This window comes from Camelina sativa, chromosome 9 (assembly GCF_030686135.1).
Source record: "Camelina sativa cultivar CO46 ecotype springtype chromosome 9, ASM3068613v1".
NCBI lineage: Eukaryota > Viridiplantae > Streptophyta > Magnoliopsida > Brassicales > Brassicaceae > Camelina > Camelina sativa.
In genome coordinates, this window is record NC_141888.1 from 31,022,988 (window position 1) to 31,050,026 (window position 27,039).

The following is a 27,039-nucleotide window of genomic DNA, read 5'->3' on the forward strand; positions in this document are numbered from 1 at the left end:
TCGATTCATAGGTGCTTTCTGTAATCCCAAATCCTAAAGAGACTGATATTTTTTATTGATGTCAAAAGTAATACAATTCACATACACAATCAATGAACGAATTCAGTAATGGAAAAAAATAGTCAAATACAATATACGTTTTTGGTTTTTTAAGTATCATAAGCTGTTGCACACTCTCACCTTCTCTTGTTCTTGCTCCCAAGCAACAAACACAAGTAAAACAAAACCCTAAAAAGGAATCCGAAACCTACCGTGATAAGCAAGCAATTCCATTTACTAAGCTGCGTCACTCCTTGCTGCTTCAGAATATCAGCACCAGTCGTTAAACACGTTGAGCTCGATATCCTCATCCCGATCGATCTGCTCACAGAATCCAAAAGCCTCAGCTTCATCCCATACGCCAATTCTCCCAAAGGCGTGTTATCAAAAATCTGAACACCTCTCACAAAACACTCTGTAGGATCCGAGAACTCATTTTGAAGAACCGCTTCGTACGGATACTTAACAAGAGAAAGATAATTAAACCAGATCCAATACTGAGGGATTCGATCTCTGTTGATGAAGAAGCCACTGAACAGCAAGAAGTAAGCCAAAATGGCAACAACGATCGTGTAGCCTAACATCACATGCGGAACGACGCCGGATAAGAAAGTCACGAAGGAGCTTCCGGACCAGAACGAGGCCAAGATGATTAAGCAGTAGAACAAAAAGCCCATTAAGCCTCCTTCAAGCCCAACAGCCCAAAACGTCGTCGCCGCGAAAGCTACGGAGAGGAAGATGAGCGAAGGGAAGGTAACAATGGCGTGAGAGAGGACGTAGGAGGATCTCCGGTAAGCGTTGTAAGCTGTTTCTCTCATGAAGATGTAACGTTCCTGGAGAAACACGGGAAGAGCATCGGCGCAAGTGTAGAACATTGTCGACATCGCGAACGCGAAGAACCCTAGCCGCTCTTGTACTCCTTTTGGTGAATTGTCTAGTCGCCAGAACACGGTGGCTAAGATGAATCCGGTGACAGTTACGGTGGCTAATCTCATTCCGATTAACTCCGGCTGTCTTCTGGAATTGAGGATTGAGCGTTGGGTGAGAGTTTTGATCTCGATCCAGAACGGATTCGCGAATGAAGGGACGGCTAGGGTTCCGCCACCGTGGTTTACTGCAGAGGTGCCAGCGCCGCTGCCTGAGACTAGTTTCCCTCTGCTTATGCTGGCGGAGATCGCTTCTTTTAGGGTTAAATTTGGGTTTGGAGAAGCCGGCGAAGTTAGGGTTTGAGAATTGCTCTGTTTCTTCATCTCTTGCCATTTCTTGTTGAATTCAACTAATGCTCTTGTTCCTCCAGCTGATCCTTCGAGTTCTCTGATGAGATCGAGCGTGAACTCTGTTTGATTCTCGTTTTCCGGTATCGGATTACCAAATCCGGCGAAAAAACTCGGCAAACTTGCCGGAGAACCACTGAAGACGGTGTGACCACGTGACAAGAAGATGAGACGATCAAGCAAACTGAGAACTCTGTGACTTGGCTGATGAATCGACATGATCACGATACTACCACTCTCTGCGATCCTCTTCAAGACTTTGACCACCATGAACGCACTTGTGGAATCTAAACCTGAAGTAGGCTCGTCGAGAAAGAGAACAATCGGATCGTGGATGATATCGATTCCGATCGAAACTCGCCGTCTCTCTCCACCTGAGATTCCACGGTGTCCTTCGTCTCCGATGATTGTTTTAGCAGCGTTTCTTATACCTAGCTGGTCGATTAGGGCTTGTACTCGGAGCTTCTTCTTGGATTTAGGTAAGCTTCTTGGTAATCGAAACTCAGCTGCGAACATTAGTGTTTCTTCTACAGTAAGCATCGGGAAGAGAAGATCGTCTTGCATTACGTAAGCTGAGATGACTTTGAGCATCCGAGATTGAAGAGCTTCTCCGTTAAGCGTTACCGTGCCTTTCAAGCTACCTTTAGCGATCCGATTCGCTAAAGCGTCGATCAGAGTTGATTTACCTGAACCGCTTGCTCCAAGAACGGCAAGAATCTCTCCGTCACGAGTCTCGCCGGAGATATTGTCTAGAAGAGTCTTGGTCTTGGAGAAAGATGACCTCCTCCATGGAACCAAGTCGTGAAACTCAAGCTTCCGGCGAACAGAGACGTTGTAAGTGAGGTTGTTGAAAGAAAGAACGAAGGGAACAGGACGCATGTGATGATGATCATCTTCTCCGTCGAGTGATGATGAACCGTCTCGGTCAAAGAACTCATGAACGGGAGTCTCGTCGCCGACTTGCACTTTTCGAACGTCGCTAACGTTCTTGAGAAGTTGACCTAAAGTCAAAGATGAGCTAATGATCTCCATGGAATGAAAGGGCGACGCATGATCGTCTTCTGCTACAAGGCGAGACATTTAAGAGTAAAAGAGAGCGTAAAGTGAGAAAAATGCTTATATACACTTGGAAATTAAAACACTCTTTGCATGATCAAAGTTGTATGTTTTATTCTAAGTTTTGATGTGGAATGAAATGTGAATTTAGTCTTTATATATGTTTATGAGGTAACGTGTTGTAAGTGTGTGAACACGAAGGCTCGATGTACTATTGAATGAGCATGAGAAATCTGTTAGGTTAGTGTTGTTGACAATAATATTTTTGCGTTTGGATGGAAATGCGTTTTGGATTTCTCGTAATTTTTAGTTAGGGGAAGGTAATTAATGAGATATACGACCTAGAATTCCAGGTGATAATTACTAAATACGTTGAAGTGTGTATGTGAAATGGGTGTACACGTGGCGATTAGGTGTTATTTTGAATGGAGAATTAGGTGAAGAGTGTTGATCTAACCGGGAGGTATAGGAATTGAGAATAGAGAACTTTCTTGCGTTTCCAATAGTGTTTGGTCAATTAGTGGTTCTATTAGTTTTTTTTTAATCGATTCTTTGGAGATGTTTGTAGTGAAATAGTGATTATTTGTATCGCAAGCAAATGCATGTACTTTATTAGATAATATATTCACATTTTCTCAACTAATTCTGTAAAATATAAAAATAAAGTTGTACTGTTTGACAAAGTAGTATTCGATTTGAGAATTCGGTTGTGAGCTAGGCTATTAAAAATCCTCTAATTCTTTGTTTTGGGTTGGGAAATACTATACAAAATTTCAAACTTCATTTTTCTGTTTTTCTTGATTAGTTAGTTGGTGGTAACGGTGGAACCTTCTTTACCAAACTCAACACTATATTTTTGTTTAGTCATTGTCCCCTCTATACTAGGTGAAGGGTACTGTTGATATATAGAGAAAAAACTACGGATTATTTTTCCCCCCGTCAATTACAAAAAATTCTATGCACAAGTACAAAGAGTTTTCTCAAGATACGGTCGGCTCAGCCCTGAAGATTGACGAGTCGAGTCCTCTTCCGAAAACCATGCATTGTTCTATCCAATCAACTCAGCTTTGATCCCAGTCAGAGCACGAACATGTGCTTTATAGCGAGTCTATTCCAGACACAATTGGGACAACAATGTATGTATTATACCAAGCGCGAATAGGTTAATTCATGCATGGCCCTTTACGAATATTTAAGTTCGAACGTTAGATTCGTTCAATCAACCGTTGAAGAATTTGAGTGGGGAAAAGATCAAGGTGGTAAGGAATTGTGGGTCCTAAAGATATTAATTGGTTATCGGCAAGTAATTAAAGAATAAACAAATCAAAAGATTAGGTAACTTCCTTTTATTTAGTACGTATTGGTAGCATGAAAGCATTCATGACGTACAGGCTTGGCTTCTTGTATTTTCAAATCCTAAAATTTGACTCCTTTTTCGGTTGACCTTGTAGGTTTAGGTGACTAACTTCTACCTACCCTATCCTTCCTTGCCGCCATAAGCAAAGGGTCAAAGACTCAAAGTTTATACTACCATCGAATAAAGCTTACAAGAAAGCTGGCTACTTTGAATTACATTTCGGGCAACTGTTTACTTTTGTTTTTTAAAAGTGCAATTTTGTCAAATACGTTATGTTTACACCGCCCACGAAAGATGGCAAATAGCTCACACGCACACTAAGCCGTTATGTTAATTACCACATTGGTAGCATGTGGTATCTTTGATTTATTTTGAATTATTGATATATATAGTTATTGTTAAGTCAAAAACAATACCAGTCATGAATTAAGCTAAAAGCCTAAAACTTTATAATTTAAGTTTGAGTTGTAAATGTGTTATGGTAGATTTATAATTTTGAGTTACATTGTTAACTGAACAAATTCAACATCTCGGACAATGTTTTTAGAGGTAATACAACATTATACATCAATATCTCAAAATTCAAAAAAGCTTGCTTTCACAACGGCAATTTACATTAATATATATGACGTTCACACCCTCTTATTCTTGCTTCCGAGCAACAACGAAAAATAAAACAAGATCCTAAAGAAGAATCCCCAAGCTAACGTTACCCACAAGCAACCCCATTTGTCAAGCTGCTCAATTCCATGCTGCTTAAGCAAATCAGAGCCCGTCCTTAAACACGTTGATTCCGTTAACTCCATCCCCAAGTAACTGCTCACTGTATCCAAAAGCTTACCCTTTGTCGTTTCAGAAACTCCTTCCATTAGTGTATCATCAAAAATTTGGTTTCCTCTCACGAAACAACGGGAGGGATCATCAAACTCGTTGTGCAGAACAGCTTCGTAGGGATACTTAAGCAAAGAAATGTAATGTATCCATATCCAATAAAGATGGATTCGATCTCGGTTGATGTAGAATCCGCTAAAGAGAAGGCAGTATGAGAGATAGCCAAATGTGACCATGTAACTCATCATCACGTTTGGAATCACACCGGAGACAAATGTAACAAAAGAGCACCCTGACCAGAATGACGCGAAGATGATCAGAAGGTAGTAGATGAAACCCGAGAGACCGCCGTTTAGACCAACAAACCAGAACGTGGTCGCTGCAAAGCCGATGGAAAGCACGAAGAGATGAGGAAGAGTTACAAGAGAGTGAGATATAACGTAGGATGATCTTCGGTAAGCGTTATGCGCAGTTTCTCTCAAGAAAATGTATCTTTCTTGAATAAAAGCAGGTAAGCCATCCGCGCAGCTGTAAAACATTGTGGCCATTGCGAATGAGAAAAAGCTTAGCCGCTCTTGGACGCCTCTAGGAGAGTCATCCACTTTCCAGTAAACCGTAGCCAAGAGAAAACCAGTCATCATGACTATGAAAACTCGTGTTCCGATAAGCTCGGGAGTTCTGGTCCAGTTTATCATGTAGCGTTTAGCTAAGATTACGGTCTCGATCCACCATGGGTTTACGTAAGAAGGAATGGAGCTGAGTGAAGTAGAGACAAGTTTGCCTCTTGAAATGCTTGCGTTGATGGCTTCTCTCAAGGATGATGAGTTATGGTGAGGTTCTTGGCGAACTCTAAGCTTCTTCTGTTGCCAATTTTTGTTGAATTCGACTAACGCTCTTGTTCCTTCAGAGGATCCTTCAAGCTCTTTGATTAGGTCAAGTGTGAATTCTGCATTGTTCTCTTTATCCGGTATGGGATAACCAAATTCTGAGAAGAACAAAGGGAGAGTAGCCGGAGAATCACTAAACACACTCTGGCCAGAAGATAAGACGATGATACGATCAAGAAACTCCATAATCCGACAACTAGGCTGGTGGATCGACATAATTACAATGCTTCCACTACGTGCAATCCTTTTCAAGACTTGCACCACCATGAACGCACTGGTTGAGTCTAGTCCTGAGGTTGGTTCGTCAAGAAACAAGACGATAGGATCGTGAATGATGTCGGTGCCAATAGATACACGCCTCCTCTCTCCGCCAGAGACGCCACGATGGCCTTCGTCTCCGATCAAAGTGTTTTTAACAGTTCTGAGCCCTAACTGATCGATTAGGGTTTCAACTCTGTCTCTCTTCTTTGATTTGCTTAAGCTTCGGGGAAGTCTAAATTCAGCAGCGAACATTAGGGTTTCTTCGACGGTGAGCATAGGAAACATGAGGTCTTCTTGCATTACATAAGCCGATATAACTCTCAAAACACGAGATTGCAAAGCTTCTCCGTTTAGAGTTACCGTGCCTTTCAAGCTACCTTCCTTGATCCGTCCTGCTAATGCATCGATGAGCGTTGATTTTCCAGCTCCGCTTGCACCAAGAACGGCTAGGATCTCTCCTTCGTTAGCATCTCCCGTGATACCATTGAGCAGTGTCTTTATCTGAGCAGGACTATGTCCGAAACGAAGACCAAAACGCTTTTGAAGAATGACGCTATAGGTGAGGTCGTTGAAGGCGAGGACGAACGGAACAGATGGTGTCTCAGATACATCAACATCGATCACGACGTCTCTTCTCAGCATCTCGCCGGAAGATTAAGCTGTGTGTTCTTGTCTCTCGGCTCAACTACAGCATGAGAACAATTAGTAAAATCTTAACAGTTGTATTAATTATGTCTTTCATTTCTAGAGAAAATGTATATGAATAGAAGTATTTAATTTCATTTTTCTTTGGATATTGTATACCAGATTTTAGGAAGATTGATAATGATTCTAGTGGTTCTATTGATTAAGATCGAGTTGCAATTTGAAAAACTCGCATATTGTGAATGCATACCAAAAAAACGCACAAGAAAAGAGAAAAAGTACGCGAAAAAAAAATAAAAAAAATAAAAAGTTTACCTAATGGCGTAGTTTTCTTAGAGCATCCTCTGCGGTCCGGGACAGTTGTTATTGCAATTTGGTGTGTAGTAACGATCTTAATCTATCGCGCTTAGGAGATAATTAACGGTGATTTTGGTTTTTTGAGTGAACGAAATTTTACCATAACTCAAGTGCTAAAGTAAAGTTAAGAAGTATATGAAGCTTTGTTATAGATTCTATATATATGAAATAAGATACTGTATATATACTCGTTTAATTGATAAGAGGTTTCGTGACGTATATTGAAAGGATGACCCATTACAAGTGTGTTGTGCATGTTGTATGTTGCGTAGTGGACACACACACACAGTTCCTGTTTTCTTATGGCTCTTGTCCTCTTCTGCAACATGCTTAATAAGCCATCGTTGCACTTGCATCTGATGTTGAACTAACATGCATGACGAACACATGCAAATCACTATTGTGCTCCTCTTTGCCTTTTTCTTTTTTTTTTTCTCTTTACGGCATAAGTCATAATTCAAGAGTGAGCGAGGACTGTTATAATCTTGTTAATTAGATTCACTATATTTGACATAATGGTAGAATAGCGTTTAATGCGATTGAGTGCAAATAAGGAAAAGCTTCTTTTGGATGAATTTGCTTGATTATTTGTGTGGTTTAGTGCAGTTAGGAATGTGTGTTCAGTATAGCCTCTGATCTCCAATTTTGATGTCCACATTATACCCTCCCTCTTGACAAAATACTCAATTTGTGATCAAGGTGTTTTTTTAAACCATGAAATAAAAGGAAACCAAAGCAAAAAAAAAAAATTATTGAAAGCTAAGGGAAACATAATTTATTTGTAAACAAAGAAAATATATTTTGAGTTTTTTTTTTGAAAATATTGAAAATCTTCTCTTAGATAAATTTGACTTGATATGTGTGGTTTATTGCAGATAGGAACATGTTCAAGAGCCTCTTTATGAAATAAATGATCTCCACTTTTGATGTCCAAATAATCTACATCACATCTGTTATCGTCTTGTTGTCCCATCCACCACTATGTAATGAAATCTTAACGTTATTGTTTAACATATACTAGGTAACAACCCGCACTTAAATCAATTCAAATAAAATTATTATTTGGAATTTGATATTTGTTTGTATAAAATAAATTATGTAAATAATTCTTTTTTTTTGTTTTATTCAAATTTACATTTATTTTATATAAATATATGTTTCACCCGTGAAATATTTGATAGTAAATAATAATATTAACGCGGTGAAAAAATTTATATAAAATTTATTTTAATAAAACATAAACAATTATTAAATTTTTAAAAGAAATTAATTTGTTATCTTTTAAAGAAGTATAATATTTTTTCAAATTAAATAACTACATATAGTTTAATTTATTTAATGAATTTTTATTTAGTCTACATAGGTAATGACATAGATGTAATTAGGATTAATTAATAGGGTTTATTTGTTAAAATATGCTTGAAGATTTCTGGCAACGACACATCAGCATTTTTTCAAGAGTGCTTCTCTATTAATATATAATAGATGAGATAACACAACTATAGACATTAATAAACTAATTCATAAATATGAGACATGTAACCAAAACTCACAGAACTTTGATGATTAATTAATAGCGACTAATTTAAAATCGTAGTTACAGTTATCACTACACCTTCTAAAACATCACCATATTTTCGCTGATTCTTATTTTGTTAAAATAGACGATAACTAATGTGCGGAAATTCTCAATTTACACGTTAAGTGGTTCTAACTGAATTGCTCGTATTGCAAAATACTTAAATTTAAAATGTATCTAGGTGGTCTGAATTTTATTTGTCATTTTTTTTTGGTAGGGAAATTTTATTTGTCATTTGATGGCGCGATGTTTGTTCTCTACCCCAAAAAAGGAATTATATTTTCCACCCGAAAAGGAAATAACTTGTAGTTTAGCGAATACATTCAATTCTGTAAAATTTATATACGATCGATCAGGACCATTAAACTTTACTATCACTCACGTGCATGCCATATTGCCATGCGCCATACTGATTGCATGTCGGTAAGGATTGTGACGGCCAAAAAATCCTGCGCCATCAATCCAAAGATTCACATTTCAAACAACGTGTAAGTAAGGTAAACGACACCTGCGATTTTACGACTTCGATCTTTATCAACCTGTGCGAGAGCGAGAATCTTTCCTCGCAAACATCCACCCTCTAAAGGAATCAAGATGATTTTACTAGTATGCACTCAAAAATTAACTCTCTCTTACAAAAACAAGATGAATCCCTGAGAAGCTCCTTGGAGACGAAAACGACTTTAAATTACTGTCTTCTATATCTTACTTATTGTTACGGAAACCATGCATGATGCACTAGGCCCGTTTTTTAAGCCCATCTTCAAGACTTCTTGGTAGGTTGATGATCTTAAATAGAGTACCAACAAAACTAAGTCGGTGTACATACTTCAACAACCTCCAGATGAGTTGCATTTCCAGCCTCTTCACTTCTTGACTTCTTGTGTCACAGCCGTGTTTAATTATCTGGGATTACACACTCAGCAAACAACAATTAAAATACTTAAAACACCATGAAACATATACATTCGCCAACAAAAACCCTTTAAAGTAAGACTGCTTAATTATAAGCTCATTCAATTGCCTTCTCTAATGGTTTCTGCTATACCATAAGCCTGTTGTAACTATTGGATGGGTATACAAGTGGTTCGGATTTGTTTTCGTTCTGATATGCTTTATTTTATTTTATTTTATTTTATTTTGTCATTGAATAGTCTATACACTACCCAAAAAAGTATTTAATTTACTTACCAAACAACTTGGAAGTTATGAATCTTTTGATATAAATGTCGTATTTCACCAGATATTTTGAGTCACACTTGATTATGTATTTTAACAACGATACTAAATGTTGAATAGTACTTTTTTTTTTGCCAACCTATTTAATGTTGAATGCATAATTTCCAAGCCATTTTCTATTAGAGTTAGTATCGTTAGATCTGGAGACGTTAAAGTTCATATATAATTATGATGAGACTAAAAATGCCCACTGAGTTTTGAGAATGAATTAATATCTATCTATTTGAAACCTACATTCAACTACCATCACATTTTCAAACAACACCTCAGTCCTCAGATTTCTGCTTTTTATCTAGTAAGTTTCTACTTATATGTGTTGAAATTTTATTATATCATTAAGTAACTTCAACTGAATCATGTGTTGAAGTCCTTTAAAATTATCGTATACTCAAGTAATTGTATAATTATAATACAATGGATTTTAAGAAACAATATACAGTACGTTTATTTTACAACTTTGATACACATATAAACTATAAATGTTACAATTAAACTACAACAACCAGAAGCAGATACTTTAGAAGTTTCAAGCTTCACTTTAAAAGTATATAGTATAAATGCGTTTGGTGTATATGTTTCTGTGCTTGTGGACTACCCTTCACGTCCTCTTATTCTTTCTTTTTTTTTGACCAAATTACGTCCTCTTATTCTTGCTCCCAAATAGCAAAGAGAAGTAAAACAAGATCCTAAAGAAGAGACCCCAAGCAAATGTAATCCACAAGCAGTCCCACTTGCTCAGTTGAGTTATACCTTGTTGCATAAGTAAGTCAGTCCCTGTTCTCAAGCATGTGGACTCCGTTATCTTGGTTCCTAAAGAGCCACTCAGTGTATCCAGGAGCTTAACCTTCATCGCATGGGGAACTTCCGCCAAAAGCGTACCATCGAAAACTTGGACTCCCTTAACAAAACACCGAGACGGGTCATCAAACTCATTGATTAGGACAGCCTCGTAGGGATACTTCAGCAAAGAAATGTAATGAAACCATATCCAGTAAAACGGTATTCGATCTCGGTTGATGAAGAACCCACCCAGCAGTAGACAGTAGGAAAGATAGGCAATAGTGACCATGTAACTTATCATGACATTGGGAACAATACCGGATATGAAAGTAACAAAAGAAGATCCTGACCAAAAGCCTGCGTATATTATGAGGCAGTAGAAGAAGAAATTCTCCAACCCACCGGTCAAACCAACGGTCCAAAATGTGGTTGCAGCAAATGCAATGGATAGAGCGAGTAGCTGAGGCAGAGCCACGAGGGCGTGGGATATGACATATGAAGATGTCCTGTATGCGTTGTGCGTTGTCTCTCTCAAGAAGATGTATCGTTCTTGGATAAAGACAGGGATGTTGTCGGCACAACAGTAAAACATGGTGGACATGCCGAATGCAAAAAAGCCCATTCTCTCTTGTGCACCTCTTGGAGTGTTGTCAAGCCTCCAATATATAGTAGCTAAAAGAAGACCAGTCACCATGACAGTAGCGATCCGCGTTGCTATGAGCTCAGGCGTGCGGATCCAGTTTCTCATGTAACGTTTGGCTAAGATAAACGTTTCGGTCAATGGAGGGTTTACGTATGAAGATACTCTTTCCATCGAAATAGGACTGGCTCCAGATGAGCCTGAGACTAGTTTGCCTCTAGAAACACTTGCAGTAATTGCTTCTTTTAGAGATAAGCCATTTTGTGGCGTGGCTCGAGCAGATTGGTTCTGTTGCCACTTTTCGTTGAACTCTACTAATCCTCTGTTTCCTTCAGAGGATCCTTCGAGCTCTCGAACTACATCAAGTGCGAACTCAATGATGTTCTCTTTCTCCGGAACAGGACGACCAAAATCAGAGAAGTAAGAAGGAAGACTAGTCGGAGATCCATTGAACACACTCTTGCCACGAGATAAGATGATAAGCCGATCAAGCAAATCAACGATACGAGCACTAGGTTGATGAATCGACATAATAACGATACTGCCACTCTGAGCGATTCGTTTCAAAACCTGCACCACCATAAACGCGTTGGTTGAATCTAACCCTGATGTAGGTTCGTCGAGGAAGAGGAGGATCGGATCGTGAATAATATCGATTCCGATCGAAACGCGCCGTCTCTCTCCTCCAGAGACTCCACGGTGTCCTTCATCTCCGATTACCGTGTTCGTCGCGTTTCTAAGCCCTAATTGATCAATTAGGGTTTCAACACGCTCCATCTTCTTAGACTTAGACAAACTTCTCGGGAGACGGAACTCTGAAGCGAACATTAGGGTTTCTTTAACGGTGAGCATCGGAAAGAGAAGATCGTCTTGCATCACATACGCCGATATGACTTTCAACAGACGAGATTGCAAAACTTTTTCTCCGTTTAGAGTTACCGTGCCTTTCAAGCTATCTTCCGCCACTCGTCCGGCTAATGCGTCGATCAAAGTGGATTTTCCGGCTCCGCTTCCACCAAGAACGGCGAGGATTTCTCCGTCACAAGCCTCGCCTGAAACATCATCAAGCAGAGTCTTCGTTGAAGCCGTCTTTTGCTGCGAGAAACCAAACCGCCGGCGAAGTACGACATTGTAATTGAGATTGTTGAAGGCTAGGAGAAACGGCACAGGTCGTGTTTCAGACGTTGGAGCGAGATCCAATATGTGATGACTCGGAGCATCTTCGCCTGAATGTTTTTTCCGGCCACTATCGGTGAAATCTTTCAGTAGTTCGCCAAGTGTCGGTGACTCGTTACCGCCGGCGAGAGACATATCTGAAATTTCCGCCGAAACACGTGGCATCTTTAACGAGTAAGTGAACGGCGTACTCTTTTTAGTTGAAGGAAGTTAACGATATACTCGATTGGGTTGACGGCAGTTTAACGGTGTGTATTCTTGAAGATGAAGCTAACAATGAAGTATCATACTACATACAGTGTCTGGCCAACCTTGAGAAAACACAAAAAAAAAAAAAAAAAATCTTAATAAAATATATATAATATGCTTACGAAATCATAGCACATTCAGTATTCTTGAGAGAAGTACATACTATAATTGCTTAAAATCCTATGTAAAGTTAGTAATAAGTTATATATATGAAGAAAAAAAACTCACAAGAACCACATATGTATAGGATAAGTTTAATAATGGTGAGACAAGATTCATGATTTCTTAGTCTATTGCACTTTAAAGTACAAAGATCATGAATCATAAAAGTAAAAATAACTGTTATTTACTAAACTTGTGAAAATATTGAACTTACTTGTTAAACTTCAATTATCTTCTTCTTTCATGGAGCCAAAAAAAAACTCTCTAGTTCAGATTTTTGTTGTTGTATATGTCTGAGCAGTGACCACTTCTCTCTCTCATCGTATTTATAAAGAGACTAAAATAAGCTCATTTATTATTATAGTTTGGATTTTGAAAATTCAAAATAAGCAAAAATACAGGAAAAAAAAACACGGCTCTAGATAGTAGAATTAATACTCTTTCTCTTTCATAAAGAGGGTTATTTTAGATATTTGTTTTTTGTTTCCTTTGATAAAAAAGAGATTTGTTTTTGTTTCATAAATAACATCATTCCACATTTCCAATATTAATTTTACACTTTTTAATTTACTTTTAACTCAAACTAAGTTTTATTAAATTTAAATCATTAATCACTTATTAGATAGAGATGTCTAATTTTTTTATTTAAAATTTGTGTGAAATGTGTCAAAATAATATTTTTTTTTTTATAAAACAGCAAGAGTATAATATAAACTAATAACATATCTTAAACTGCAATGAAACAATATAGATACAATTTTAATTATAACAATTATCTCTTTATATCCCACTGATTGTGAGTCTAATACTTCCTCTGTATCATAAAGAATGATTTTTTGAGATTTTTTCTTGTATCACAAAAATTGATTTTCTGTATATTTTTATTAATTAATGTTAAGAAAATGTAAATTTCAAGAATCATTAAATGAGAATTTAAAAGTTTGATTAATTACTATTGGTTAATAATTATAAAAATATGTTATTATAAATAAATAATGCACTTCTAGTTAAACATTTAATGTTTTTCTTAATTTATGTAAAAATCTTAAAACATCATCTATTGTACTTCCTCCGTTCTAGTTTAACTGTCGTTTAAAGTTTTTGCGCACAAATTAAGAAAACTATTAAATTTTATGTTTTGCCCTTCATTAATATATTTTATAATTTTTCATTGGTTCAAACTTTAAAACAGCAGAGATAAGATTGAAATATTCATCAAACATCTGCATTGAAAGTCTAAAACGACAACTAATATGAAACAAAAATTAAATCCTAGAACGACAACTAAATTAGAACGGAGGGAGTAATACATAGAAAGTACTGAAAACAATGGTATGGTTGGTAGATAATGGCAATCGTACGTAATTGCGGTATAGTCAATGTCATTGCAGCGGCATTAGGACGATATGGATTAATGGCCAAAGATGTTTGATGTTATTCATGGAGTTCACATGGACGATGTATGGTGATAAGCAATTTGACATTGACTTTATTATAGTCCCCTTCGCAAGATATTTGAGCCGTTGTTTCTCTTTTGATATATATAGATTGCCGTTCACTTGGTTTAGGGTGGAATGTGAATTGTATTTTGGTCTTTTTCTTTTGTTTGAGTTCTATTTATGTTGATAATCTTTTGTCTCTCTCGAATCGAGTTCCTTTTTTTTTGTTTTTCTTTCAAAAATACCATCAATATTGGTGTCTTGGTGATTTGGCCGCTTTTTCCACTAGCGTGGCAAATATCTTGGCGGTGAATGTGATGGAACTACCAATAAGTCTAGCTGATACAAGAACAATTATAGAATTACGGTGTATGGATATATGATATGATCCAAGGATTGAGTGACAAACATATATGGAAGAGTTGGTCTGGGGGACACGAAGAAAAACAAAGAAGATGAAGACGTTGTAGCATGCTATGAACATAATTGTTGGTTCGTTAGTGGTTCTTTAGCGAGTAAGACTTGCCCAAAGAAATAAAGCGCATATAATTTCTCTTTTTTTTTCAATACTACCAGTTCTTGTAAACATTATGATCAAGTTAATGCAAATGTTTTAGATGTTAAGCAAATGAATTAATAAATCAAGAGAGGTTATAGTTACCATTCCCAGTGCAGTTAAATTTACCTCTCAATCTTATAGAAAAAAAAACTGAGAAAAGCAAAACAATAATTGTATGGAGTATGATGGGGCCACGAAGTTAAATTGTATTCAGGTAATTAGGTTCGTATCTAAACTTTTTAGAAGGAAAGATAATAAATGCGGAGAAATGATTGGTGTGGAGCACGAGAGGCCATGAATTAAGAAGCTAAAGTTTTGTGGCTCGCAGGACTTCACAAATTAAATATTAAAAGCCACACATAGACATAGACTGATAGATATGCACATCGGTTCTTCGGGTATGGGACTAATTGGTGGACTATAGTTTGGATTATAAAGTCTATAATAAAAAGATGAAAATAAATTGTAGAAAAGTGTTATAGGGAATGAAAGGAGAGTATATAATCCCTTTTTATCATGAAGAAAAATAACGACTGACACTCTGACAGTATTCTACGAGAAGAGTAACAAAGTTTGCATATAATATTTTCTGTTTTGTTTTAAATAGTATAATTTATTGTATATAGGGCCATTTAGCTCAAAGGAGGAAATAAGAGAAAAATAAAATATATATATACAAAGGAGAAAGTGAAAAAGTCCACGTGAGGAAAAGAGAAGAGAAAACAATAACAACTGTTAATTATGCAACAAGAATACAGATTATTATACATAATACAAAATATATAATAGTAAGATGGTTAGATCAGGTTACTCACTTATTAATTAGTAATTTTTTTTGTTGGTTATTCTTGCCAAATTCCCGTATATACGTACAAAACTTAGGAAATTACCAACACCAGTCGACATCTATTCTAAGGTTATCAAAATCGTGAAGCACGTGCTTCCTCCTAGTGATAACGCTTGGTTGGACGAAATTAAAATGCAAATTGGTTTTGGCATTTAAAAATCTGACCTACCACTCCATTGTTACGTTAACAACCAAGTATTGCTTAAAACAACGCTTATGTAAACGATAAACTCGTGATTCTATTCAAATATTGTCTTAAAAGTAATATGTTTAAGAGCGTGGTTGGTTAAGACTTAAGAGCGTGTTTAAAAAATATGGTTATTTATGCGAAGTCACCTCTCAACGCCAAAATCACAATATTTTGTGTTAATATAAATGATTAAGAATTGTGATCTAGCATAAACATAATGAAATCGTGTTTGAAAATCAAATTTACAAAATCTTGTTCAAGTACGATAGTTGTAAACTTTTATTTTGATGCTTTTTATGAAATCATGATATGGCGTCAAAATTATAGAGTCGTATGTTGACACTAAATCTATAGACTCACATTTAAAATTTTTAATATTAAAAGTGTCGAATCTAGTTTTAAAATCTACGAAATCTCGTTTTAAAGCTAAACTGTTTTATACAACATTTGTGACCATCCATTTTTAGCACATAGATCGTGAATTTATATTTTGGGAATAAAAAATCTCAAATCTTATAGGTAATTATTATGATACGGATTTTAATTTAAGCATAAAATTATTTTGTAAAATTTTAATTTAATTAAAACAAATTACGTTGGTTATTAATTAAAACACAACATAACATTTTCTTGTTACTTGTTCTAGGATAAGTAAAATTTTACATTCATATGTTTCTTCAAATTAACAAACGGACAAAACTGTATCCAAATACAATACCATATACAAAACCTAATTTAATAAGTGAACAACATTTAAATGCCGAATCTGGATGTTGCATCTAAATGTTATGTTAGACATGAATGCAATTGCAGGACACAAATGAACATTGATGAGATTGTGGAACTCCACGTTCATTCTTACGGATATTACTATGGTGGTCCAAAAAAAAGCATGTCGGCCCAGTCTTACATATTTTTAGGTGATCACGGACATGCATGCGGATCTAAAGCTTAACTCAAAACCTAACATACAGGGCTGAACATCTCTGACCCATCAAAACGACCTTACTTGTGTAAGACCAAATTTTCATATATGTGTTTTGTTTGCTTCTTTGATTTGAGCTTGAAACGTTGATGTTTATGACCAAATTTTTCACCCTTCTGAATTTTCTCTTATTCAACAGAATCAAACACTTCAATAATATGTAACCGAAAAGTTCAAAACCAATGCCAAACGCAACACATAACCAGATTCTCCAAGTTATCGAACCACAGTTGCCATGAGTCATCATCCTTTAATAATGAACATGCAACAAGTTTCAGATTTGATTCTTTGTTGACCAAAATTCAAATTTTGTTTCCTATAATTTTTTGATCACTTGGTTTCGTTTAGTGTAATCTCTAGAATTAAGACCAGCTAGTGATAACACAATTTTCATCCTATTCCATGATACTCTTGTATTATTCTTAAAAATAGTTGAAAACATTCAAAAGGAACTAAGTTATTTAAAGGATTCGACATAGAAAAACATAAAACACCAAATACGTACTCCAGAGAACCTATGGAACTCAAAGGCCCAAATACTAAGTTATTTTAATCCTATGGATTATCAGTTCTCTTCCTCTTCGACCTTGTTCTCGTTCATCAGCTGAGCTAATCTCTCGGCAACACTCAACCTAGCCCCTCGACAAGCACATTTCTTTGCGATGAAAAGCTCAAGAACATCCTCCGCCAACAATTTGTTCTGGATCACAGCTTTCCCGGTTTCAGGAATGCTATCATCTTTAGAAAACGCAACCTGCAAAAAATTCACAACAAATCCATAATAAAATATTCCAAAGCTACACGTTATAACTACTATTATTTCAAACGCTACTTCTACATTAGTGTTCTGTTCACATTTAAAATACTAAAACATTCACTAACGCAAGTATTAATTAAACATGCAAACAGAGTATCTCGTTGCAATTTGGCATTTAATTTGAACTTACAATAATGTAAAACGCCAAATCAAACTATAAATCAAGTCACTGTTATGGTAGCAAAGTTACCGTAAGAGAGCCGTTTGGGGAGAAAGCAAAAAGAATGGATGCACCGGGAAGGAAGTTTTCGTCCTTGAAGACCTCCAAGAACGTCTCCACAGCTTTGGCTTCACAGTCCGTATAAATCCCTAGAGATTTCCATATAGCCACACAATTCGCCATTACTCTCTCCCAGTATTTCTGTCCAAAGAACGGCTGTTTGATAGTCACCTTAACAAACTTCTCAAACGCACCTAAAGAGCAAATTGAAAGAAGTTAAACTAAGTTGGTCTAATAATCTAACTTGACGTGTAAATTAAGTAACTGGTGTTATATAAGGAATTAAGTACCTGTGACGATTTCACGGAAGAACGGGACAGATTCCGTTAACTCCTCTGCGGGTTTGCCCTTCCACTTGAGGGAGAGTGATGGGACGGCGTTAGCATCTAGGTATACTCCTACGACGGTAAAAATTATGAATTCTCCTTCGATCTCCAAGCCTCGGACACCTGCGCGTATTTATATGTTAGCAAAGGATCACATAGTCAGCGAAAAGAAGAAGACAAAAACAGAGGAAACGACAACCGAACCTGCGCCACCGAGGAAGAGTGGATTGGCCAGTGACCTGACGGACGGTGCAAACGTGACGGAATCTACATGAAGCTCCGCGACGGTAGGGAGCGGAGACGGAGAGACGACAACGGAGGAGGAAGACATAGTTGAGTTACGATTACGAGTGTTGGACTTAACTCACTTATGAGATTTGTCTCTCTATTTATATTTGATTGGAAGATGTAGTGACAATTGGTGGTTTAAACCTCGGATCCCCTTATACCTAACAAAGACTTTTTGTTTACGATCTTTGTTTGGTTGCATCTTAGGTTTTTGGTTTGGTTGGATGTGTAAGCACGTGGACTTAACTAACTTTTGAGATTTGTCTCTCTTTTTATATTTGACTAGAAGATGTAGTGACACTTGGTGGTTTAAAACTCGGATCCTCTTATATACCAAACAAAGACTTTTTATTTACGCTCTTATTCCTTTAAGTTTCGTTGCAGCTTAGGTTTTTGGTTTGGGTTAATATATTTTAATTTTAAGATATGAAATATATTATTGAATTTCATAAAGGCTTATCTTCTTCAGAGTTTTGGTATATCATTATAGGTAAATGATTTATGTTGTTAAAGATAAATGGAACATGATAAATTTTAAGCTAGTTTATATTTATTGAAATTTCTATATGAATTTTTAAAATATAGAGATATTTGTTGATGCTAAATCGCAACAATATAGATAATACAAGAATTTGGGGGTAAAAATAGAGCTGGTCCTTTAATTAACACTGAAACAAAGCAAGTGTTTACAGAGAGTTTGAGGTGTGCGACGTTATACTTCTGTCGCTCCAAAGACTTTTCGTATGAGATGAAAGAGACAACACACAAATGCTAAATGCGACTAATACGACTTGGACTTGCGGTTTAGCTCTTGAATGCTCTCTTTAATCATCTTTTTCGGATATCGTGCTCGATAGTGACCTCTCTTCTTTATAATGAGACATTGATTTTAAATTTCTTCTGTCTCTTCTGCAAATTATGATTTTACCCCTGTACTTGTTGGGCCAAATTAAGGTCTTGTAGACCTGCTAAACTTCTGGGTATTCTGTTCGGGCCTTATTAATGTTGGGGACAGAACCCATATCCAACCATCTTACTAAATAAAAGTAGAAGCTATAAGGTTCTTAAGGCGTCCACATGAGATTTAAAACAACCTATCGGGATTTGACATGTCACTAATTAACATTTTTAAAAATTTTCAGAATTTTGTATATTCAGATTTTTTAATAATCAATCAGGATCAAACATCTCAATATTTAAAATTTTTAAATTATAAAAAATTTATATATTAAAATACTTATAAATAAGTGTGTACAACGTCTACATCGGCCTGAATTTTTTTAGACAATGGCTGAGAAACATTATAAATAAGACTAATATGCTTCCAATTACGAATGAGCAGGAACCTTGATTTATTAGGCGTCCAAATTTAAAAAATTTAAAAGTTTAAAATATAATAATTATGTGAAGTGACCTTAGTGCAGTGGCAGGAGCTAAGTCCATTGTAGAAGACACCATCACACCCGGAATCAAGTCTCGGCTCCTACGAATGTAGGAATTTGGCTAATGGGCCGGCCAGTTGTGGCCCAATGGTTGACAAAAAAAATATTATAATTATTTTATCTATACTAAATAAAAGTAGAAGCTATAAGCTCCTCAAGCCGTCCACATAGGATTTTAAACAACCTATCGGGATTTGACATATCACTTATTAACATTTTATACAATTTCCAGAATTTTCTATATTAAGGTTTATTTTAGACAACCTATTATGATTTGACATGTCATTCATTAACATTTTTAAACTTCTAGATATTTTTAGAAAAAGGAAAAATTTTATATTTATGGAAATAAAAGAACTATGCACAATATCCCACATCGTCAAGAAAAGTTTAAGACAATGGTTTAGAACCAAGTATAAATAAGATTAATATGCTTCCAACAACGAATGAGCAGGAAAGCTTGATTTATCAAGCGTCCAAGTTTAAAATTTTTATTCGGTTTCATCTGGTTTTTTATTTGATCAAACTAAAACTTTAAAAAGTTTCAAAAAAAATATGATAATTTTTAAAAATTTTAAAAGTTTAAATATTATAAATATAGGAGCTTTTAAAAGTTCTTAGCTTTTAAAAAGTTTTTAAATATTATAATTTTAAAAGTTTAAAATATTATAAATATTGAAACTTTTTAAAAGGTTCAAATTTTATATTTCGAAACCTTTTAAAATTTTAAAATACTATAAATATTGATGTAAAACATAAATGATCTTATTTATCTACGTTTGTGCTTTTTATTTCTTATGAGCTATAAAACATATTTTTGTGTATGATTTTATAGATGAGTTGATATTCTTTCATTAATTTTTTATTTTTGGGTCTAAGCAAGAAGAATTGACCTCGCAAGACCTTGATTTGATGTTTGAGTCAAGTTTTGGGGTTTAAAGAAGAAAGATGGACGAGAAACACACATTGGTTATGGTTAGAAATTTTTTTAACCTTAACCATAGCCATTTAATAAACGGTTAAACGGTTACATTTAAATATGATTCCGGTTCAAGCGGTTACGGTTATATACGGCTATGGTTGTTTGAGAATATGATACAGTTGATATTATTTGATGATATAACATAATTGATATTATTTATTTATAATTAATATGTTCTTATAGTGTACTCATATTTTTATATATCATATGATTCATATTAAATAAATTATTATTAGTATATTTTATTATGTTTTTAAAATATTATAAACCAAGTAAGAATTTTGGTTGGAGAAGATTCTAAACGTGTGGATCTAAAACAAAATAATTATATGGATAAAATTATCAATAATTGGATGCATGTGTTGACTATGCTGCTCTTTATTAATTTCACAAATTTTATGAGAAAAGAAATAATTTTGTTCTTCGAGTTTGATGGGTTAACAAGTTGTGTGGTAGTCGAAAAAAAGGTTTTTTAGTGGAAGAATGTGAAAAAGTTGACGAAGAAGAAGAAGAAAAAGAATATAACGAAGAACTAGATGGTAAAAGTAACAATGAAAATTACCACAAATTTTGACAATGAAAATAATAATACTAATTTTTTTTTATAACATAATATTTTATTACCGTCATCAATCATATATAATTTTCATAAAAATATATCAAATAAAATTTGGAGCTATAAGCTTCTTATAGCGTCCACATAGGATTTTAAATAACCTATCGGGATTCAACATTTCACTCATTAACATTTTTTAAACTTACAGAATTTTGTATATTAAGATTTTTAAAACGACGAATTGAAATCAGACATCTCAATAGTTAACTTTTTTTAAATCATAATTTTAATATTAAAAAACTTATAAATAAGTGTATGTACAACATCCCACATTGGCTATACAATTTTTAGACAATGGCTAAGAACCACTATAAATAAGACTAATATGCTTCTAACTACAAATCAGCAGCAACCTTGATTTGGCTGGCGTCCAAATTTACTTTTTTTTATTAGAATTAATGAAACTTTTAAAAGGTTCAAAATATTATAAATATTTAAATTTTATAAAAAAAAATTAAAATATTATAATACCCCCATAGAAAGTTTAAAATACTATAATTATTTAAACTCTATCAAAAGTTTAAATATCATTAATATTTTACTCTAAAAATTTTAAAATGTTATAAACATGTAAACTACATCTAAATTTAAAATATTATAATTATTTAAACTCTATGAAAATTTAAAAATTTAAGTATTATTAAATATTAAATATTTGATTTTTTTAATATTTTGAAAATATCTTATTTATCTCTCTTTGTGCTGTAAGTGCTGTAAAACATGTTTTTGTGTATGACTTTATAGGTGATTTCATATTGTTTCAGTAAGTTTTTTATTTTTGGGTCTAAGGAAGAAGGATTGACGTCGCAAGACCTTGATTTGATATTGTTTGAGTTAATTTTTGAGGTTTAATTGGGGCATTCTCAAAAATACCATTTTTTCATGCCTCTTTTTAAAAATACCCCTCCATGTTGATTTTTTTATGTACAAAATGACCAAATTACACTTTTTTGAGTGACAGCAAGAATGTACAATCATTAAAATCGAAAAATTTCCCGCCAAATAATAAAAACACATTCCCGCCAAAAAAATGAAAAAAAAATTCCGCCAAAATTGAAAAATTTTCCCGCCAAACAATGAAAAAATTCTTGCCAAAAGTGGATTTATTCCGCCAAAAATTTTGAATTATATTTTTTAAAAACCTTGTAATCGCTTTTAAAAATCTTTAAAAACCTTGTAAACGCTTTTAAATTAAAAACCTTGTAAACGCTTTTAAAAAGTTTTTTAAAAGCGTTTACAACGTTTTTAAAATGTATTTAAAAGATTATTAAAAGGTTTTTAAGAAATTTGTTTTATAAAAACATTTTCAAAACCTTATAAATGCTTTTAAAAATATTTTAAAAACCTTTTAAAAACCTTGTAAACGCTTTTAAAAACAATTTAATAACCTTTTAAAAACCTTGTAAACGCTTTTACAAGGTTGTAAACCTTTTAAAAACCTTATAAAAGCATTTTATAAAAACCTTATAAAAACTTTTTAAAAGCATTTTTTTTTTAAAAAATTTTAAAAGCGTTTACAAGGTTTTAAAAACGCTTTTAAAAGGTTTTTAAAATGTTTTTAAAAGGTTTTTACGAGATGTTTTTTTTATAAAAACTTTTTATAAACCGTGTAAACGCTTTAAAAATATTTTAATAACCTTTTAAAAACCTTGTAAACGCTTTAAAAAATAGTTTAATAACCTTTTAAAAACCTTGTAAATGCTTTTAAAAACCTTGTAAACGCTTTTACAAGGTTGTAAACCTTTTAAAAAGTTTATAAAAGCTTTGAAATTTTTTTTTGGCGGGGAAATTTTTTGCGGAAATTTTTTTTTCTCAAAATGTTTTGTCAAACTTTTTTTGACCAAGATTTTTTTTGGCGGGAACATTTTTTTGAAATTTTTTGGCGGAAAATATTTTGGAAATTTTTTTTTTCATTTTATTGATTAAATTATTTTTCATGTAAGGGTAAAATGATCATTAAAAATAAGAGATGGCAAAAATGAAAATAACAAAAAAAGGGTATTTTTGAAAAAGGTTATATCAAAAAGGGTATTTCTAACAAATTTCCTTAAAGAAAAAGGAACGACGATGAACACATTTTTTATTAACTATACATATGTTCATATCACTTTCTCAGCAAGTAATTTGCAATTTTGTAGTATTAAAGATTTTGGTTCAAGAAGATTCAATACATGTGGATCTAAACCCGAGTAAGTATACAAGTGAAAATATCAATAATTGAGTGCATGTGGTGTCTATGCTGATCCATGAAATTTTATGAGTAAATAGACAATGATTTTGGTTTTGGAGTTTGATGGGTTAACAAATTATTTAGTAGTGTAAATTTTTTTTTTTATATGATTATTAAGTGGAAGATGTGAGAAAGCTGCCGAGAAAGAGGAAGAAGAAGAGTATAACAAAGAACTGGACGGTAAAAGTTATAATGATAATTATCATGAAAATTTGACAATAAAAATGACGATAAATAATATAAAGAGTAAGAAAACAGTGGAAACAAACAAGAAAACATAGATGGTGGCTGTCAATTAAATATGAGAAAACGAGATTAAATCATGATTCTGAAAATGTTTCGTTTGTCAAGGTCCGATCCGCCTAGCTTAGACGTCCAATTAAATCCATGATTCTTTTGATCAGATTTGATTTTATAGCACAACTGATTTTTGTATTTTTAAATTTTTTTGTGTATCTGAAATAAAAATTTGGCCTTAATAGTAATTTAAAGTTTTCTATAAGATAATATTTTATAACTGTCATCATTCATATATATAATTTTTCACCAAAATATATCAAATAAACCCACACGTATTAATTAATAAGAATCTCTTATCTAGGAAACATATATTAATTCACTTTTTATGAAAACAAAAAATCTGGCTTTCAACTACAAAAAAAAAATGTAGAGAATTAAAATCACAAACAAAAAAAGAGCAGAATATATGAACTGAATTTTTTTTTTCTCCGCAACTGAATTTCTCTTACGTTTAAAAGAAATATGGTCTATGGTTTTCTTTTGTCTTGTCTTACTTACTTATTGTTTATTTTTTTCCTTCTTAAGTTACAGGTTATAAGAAAAGAAGAATAAATAAATAAAATTTAATTGGTTTAACAAAAACAAATTTGCTAAACAAACTGATTCATAGTTTACTATAATCAGGGGAAACAAAAATTCGTAATACTTACTCCAAGCATAATGGTTCGGCATTTCTGCCATTACAGAAGACTAGAGCCAAGCAGGAAATACATCAACATCACAAACTGAGAAAGCATAATAAACTGGAAAGGTGGAATTAGCTAATATGCATACGATGTCAGTCGAATCAGTGTGAAATAAATTTGTCAGTTTTGCAAATTATGTGGCTCCAAGTTAACTGCGACTTTATATGCTTTAAATGTATTGTCGATTTATATACACCTAACACAATTGATTATAAATGTGTGCTGGAATGTTTGTACTTTTGTAACTTAATAGTCATTAATGCAAAATCAACCTCTATCAAATTCGAAAGAAATATTTACGTTGTAAAACTAGTGAATACATCAGTCACATTATAATTCACATGCGTCATGTTTGTTCAGTAGCCAAACTCGGATTTGTATTTGGTTATTTACACCTCAGAATCTCAGATAACCGGTCTTATGAATTATTTACTCTCTACCAAAGCTTTAAAATGTTCTTTATATAGTTATATCAGTGCCGGCGTAAGCATCAGCTCCACCCGGTGCAAAAGTCGAAGTGCATCATCGTTACATTTTGTTTGTAGTCAATCCTTCCATCCTAATTCATAGATTATGATGTACCTGTTTTCACAAAAAAAAATACAAGGAAAAATCAGTCATTGCTCAAGTGAATAACATCATTCTCTTTACATGTTTTGAAGCAAAATCCTCAATCAAAGTTTCAACATCCAATTCTTCCAAAAACTCATTCTCAATAGCCATCAAAGCTAGTCCATTTAATCTGTCTTGTGACATAGAAGTCCTCAAATATGACTTCAATAATTTCAGTTTGGAGAAACTCCTTTCAGCTGAAGCAACACTAACAGGAATAGTTAGTAAAACTCTATAAGCAATTGTAGTATATGGAAAACTATCAAAAGGTACAAGAAAATTTATTATATCATGAGCTTTCATATTTTCATTTGGTAAAAGCTCCTTAAGAAACTTTAGCTCAATAAAAAGTTCCTCTCCAACAATGTCTACTAAATCACCATTTTTCAAACTGTTTTCTAGATAACTACAATGAGACATTAAACTCACATCATCACACATTTTCAGTTTAGTGGAATCAAACAAAAAACCAAACATCTTTTCATATAACTGATATTGTTCAAACCTCTTATTAAATGAACTAATAGCATGATCAATGAGATACAAAAAATATTGAATTCGAAATGTTTCTTCTGCAGATAATAAAGTTTCATTACCACTAACTTCATCATATTGTTTTTTTCTACGGATAATTCTTTTTTCAATAAATATAGGTTCAACACCAATTTCAGTGGCAATTTCCTTAGCTTTTATCATAGCCTCAACAAATCCAACTTCTCTATATTTCTTAAAATAAGAAATTAAGGCACTTACCTCGGTCATTGCAACATCAATCTGCATATCTTTTGACTGTAATTTTTTGCTAACTATATTTACCACATGCAATATGTCAAACCAAATAACAGTAGATAACAAAAATTCAAAACTACTAAGCTCATTCAATGCTAAAGATTTAGCTTCACTTTGAATCATTGGATCATTATCATTTTCAGCCACTTCAAATAAAGACTCTCTTATATCCATAATCTGAAACCGTATAGCTTTAATACTCTCAACACGACTTTCCCATCGGGTTGTTGATAATTGCTTAAGAGTTAAACTTTTCACATTATTTTTCAAAATATCCCACCTCTTTATAGAATTAGCAAACAAAGAATACAAGCGTTGTACTACCCCAAAAAAATCTTTAACCTTCACCGAATTATTTCCAATATCACACAAAACCAAATTAAGACTATGACAAGCACATGGTGTATAAAATGCCCTAGGATTCAAATCCAAAAGTCTTTTTTGTACACCTTGTTTGTATCCTTTCATATTAGATCCATTGTCATAACCTTGACCTCTCACATTATCTATATCAAGATCTAGAGATTTTAATACATCCTTTAACACTTCAAAAAGCCCTATACCTGTTGTGTCATCTACTTGAATAAATTCAACAAAGTACTCTTCTACTTTAAAACAATTTGAGGAAAAAGACACACACCTTATAATTATTGACATTTGCTCTTGATGGCTAGCAGCAGGGGTGCAATCCAAAATCACAGAAAAATATTTGGCTTCTTTAATTCTCATAACTATTTTTGATTTAATTTTTGAAGAAATTAAGAGAATCAGTTCATTTTGAATACTATGACTAAGATAATGATGATGAATACTTCCACTAGTAATCCTAAAAACATGCTCTTTCATCACAAGATCAAATTCTGCTAACGTCTCTACTAATCCTAAAAAGTTGCCATTACTATTTTGATATAATGTATCGTTGGTTCAACGAAATGCCAAATTATGCTTTGCAAGATATTTTATAATTGCAATAATTCTAATTAATACATTTTTCCTCAAATGATTTACTCAGAAATTGCCATATAATGTATCGTTGGTTCCACGAAATGCCAAATTATGCTTTGCAATATATTTTATAATTGCAAGATATTTTATAATTGCAATAATTCTAATAAGGCAAGAAGTATGGAAAAACCCATATCCAACAAGGCCATACATGGTGCAAAATTTTTGAATTTT

At 33.7% G+C, this 27,039-nt stretch overlaps 3 protein-coding genes and 1 pseudogene across 4 annotated transcripts; all 4 read right to left on the minus strand.

The window, feature by feature from the left end:
- Nucleotides 1–31: 31 nt before the first annotated feature.
- On the minus strand, nucleotides 32–2,620 carry LOC104712126 (ABC transporter G family member 16 pseudogene; annotated as a pseudogene). The gene has a single exon (XR_015565390.1). The product of XR_015565390.1 is annotated as an ABC transporter G family member 16 pseudogene (transcript).
- A 1,565-nt stretch (nucleotides 2,621–4,185) lies between these two features.
- LOC104712127 (ABC transporter G family member 17) lies at nucleotides 4,186–6,864 on the minus strand. Its single transcript, XM_010428956.2, has 2 exons — nucleotides 6,666–6,864; nucleotides 4,186–6,390 (listed from the first exon to the last, which is right to left on the minus strand). The coding sequence occupies exon 2, from the start codon at nucleotides 6,345–6,347 to the stop codon at nucleotides 4,359–4,361; it is 1,989 nt and encodes a 662-aa protein (XP_010427258.2). The 5' UTR covers nucleotides 6,348–6,390; nucleotides 6,666–6,864; the 3' UTR covers nucleotides 4,186–4,358.
- A 3,057-nt stretch (nucleotides 6,865–9,921) lies between these two features.
- On the minus strand, nucleotides 9,922–12,931 carry LOC104712128 (ABC transporter G family member 18). Its single transcript, XM_010428957.2, has 2 exons — nucleotides 12,747–12,931; nucleotides 9,922–12,432 (listed from the first exon to the last, which is right to left on the minus strand). The coding sequence occupies exon 2, from the start codon at nucleotides 12,284–12,286 to the stop codon at nucleotides 10,160–10,162; it is 2,127 nt and encodes a 708-aa protein (XP_010427259.1). The 5' UTR covers nucleotides 12,287–12,432; nucleotides 12,747–12,931; the 3' UTR covers nucleotides 9,922–10,159.
- Nucleotides 12,932–16,939: 4,008 nt separating this feature from the next.
- LOC104712132 (chalcone--flavanone isomerase 1-like) lies at nucleotides 16,940–18,439 on the minus strand. Its single transcript, XM_010428960.3, has 4 exons — nucleotides 18,120–18,439; nucleotides 17,880–18,038; nucleotides 17,560–17,783; nucleotides 16,940–17,306 (listed from the first exon to the last, which is right to left on the minus strand). The coding sequence occupies exons 1-4, from the start codon at nucleotides 18,244–18,246 to the stop codon at nucleotides 17,118–17,120; spliced, it is 699 nt and encodes a 232-aa protein (XP_010427262.1). The 5' UTR covers nucleotides 18,247–18,439; the 3' UTR covers nucleotides 16,940–17,117.
- Nucleotides 18,440–27,039: the final 8,600 nt, after the last annotated feature.

Bases quoted from the DNA above. Each gene is read 5' to 3' on its own strand.
- LOC104712127 (XM_010428956.2), bottom strand. From the start codon at position 6,347: ATGCTGAGAAGAGACGTCGTGATCGATGTTGATGTATCTGAGACACCA.
- LOC104712128 (XM_010428957.2), bottom strand. From the start codon at position 12,286: ATGCCACGTGTTTCGGCGGAAATTTCAGATATGTCTCTCGCCGGCGGT.
- LOC104712132 (XM_010428960.3), bottom strand. From the start codon at position 18,246: ATGTCTTCCTCCTCCGTTGTCGTCTCTCCGTCTCCGCTCCCTACCGTC. The intron at 18,039-18,119 runs GTTCGGTTGTCG...AAATACGCGCAG, and splicing joins ACTCTTCCTCGGTGGCGCAG to GTGTCCGAGGCTTGGAGATC. The intron at 17,307-17,559 runs GTAACTTTGCTA...AATTTTTTGCAG, and splicing joins CCCCAAACGGCTCTCTTACG to GTTGCGTTTTCTAAAGATGA.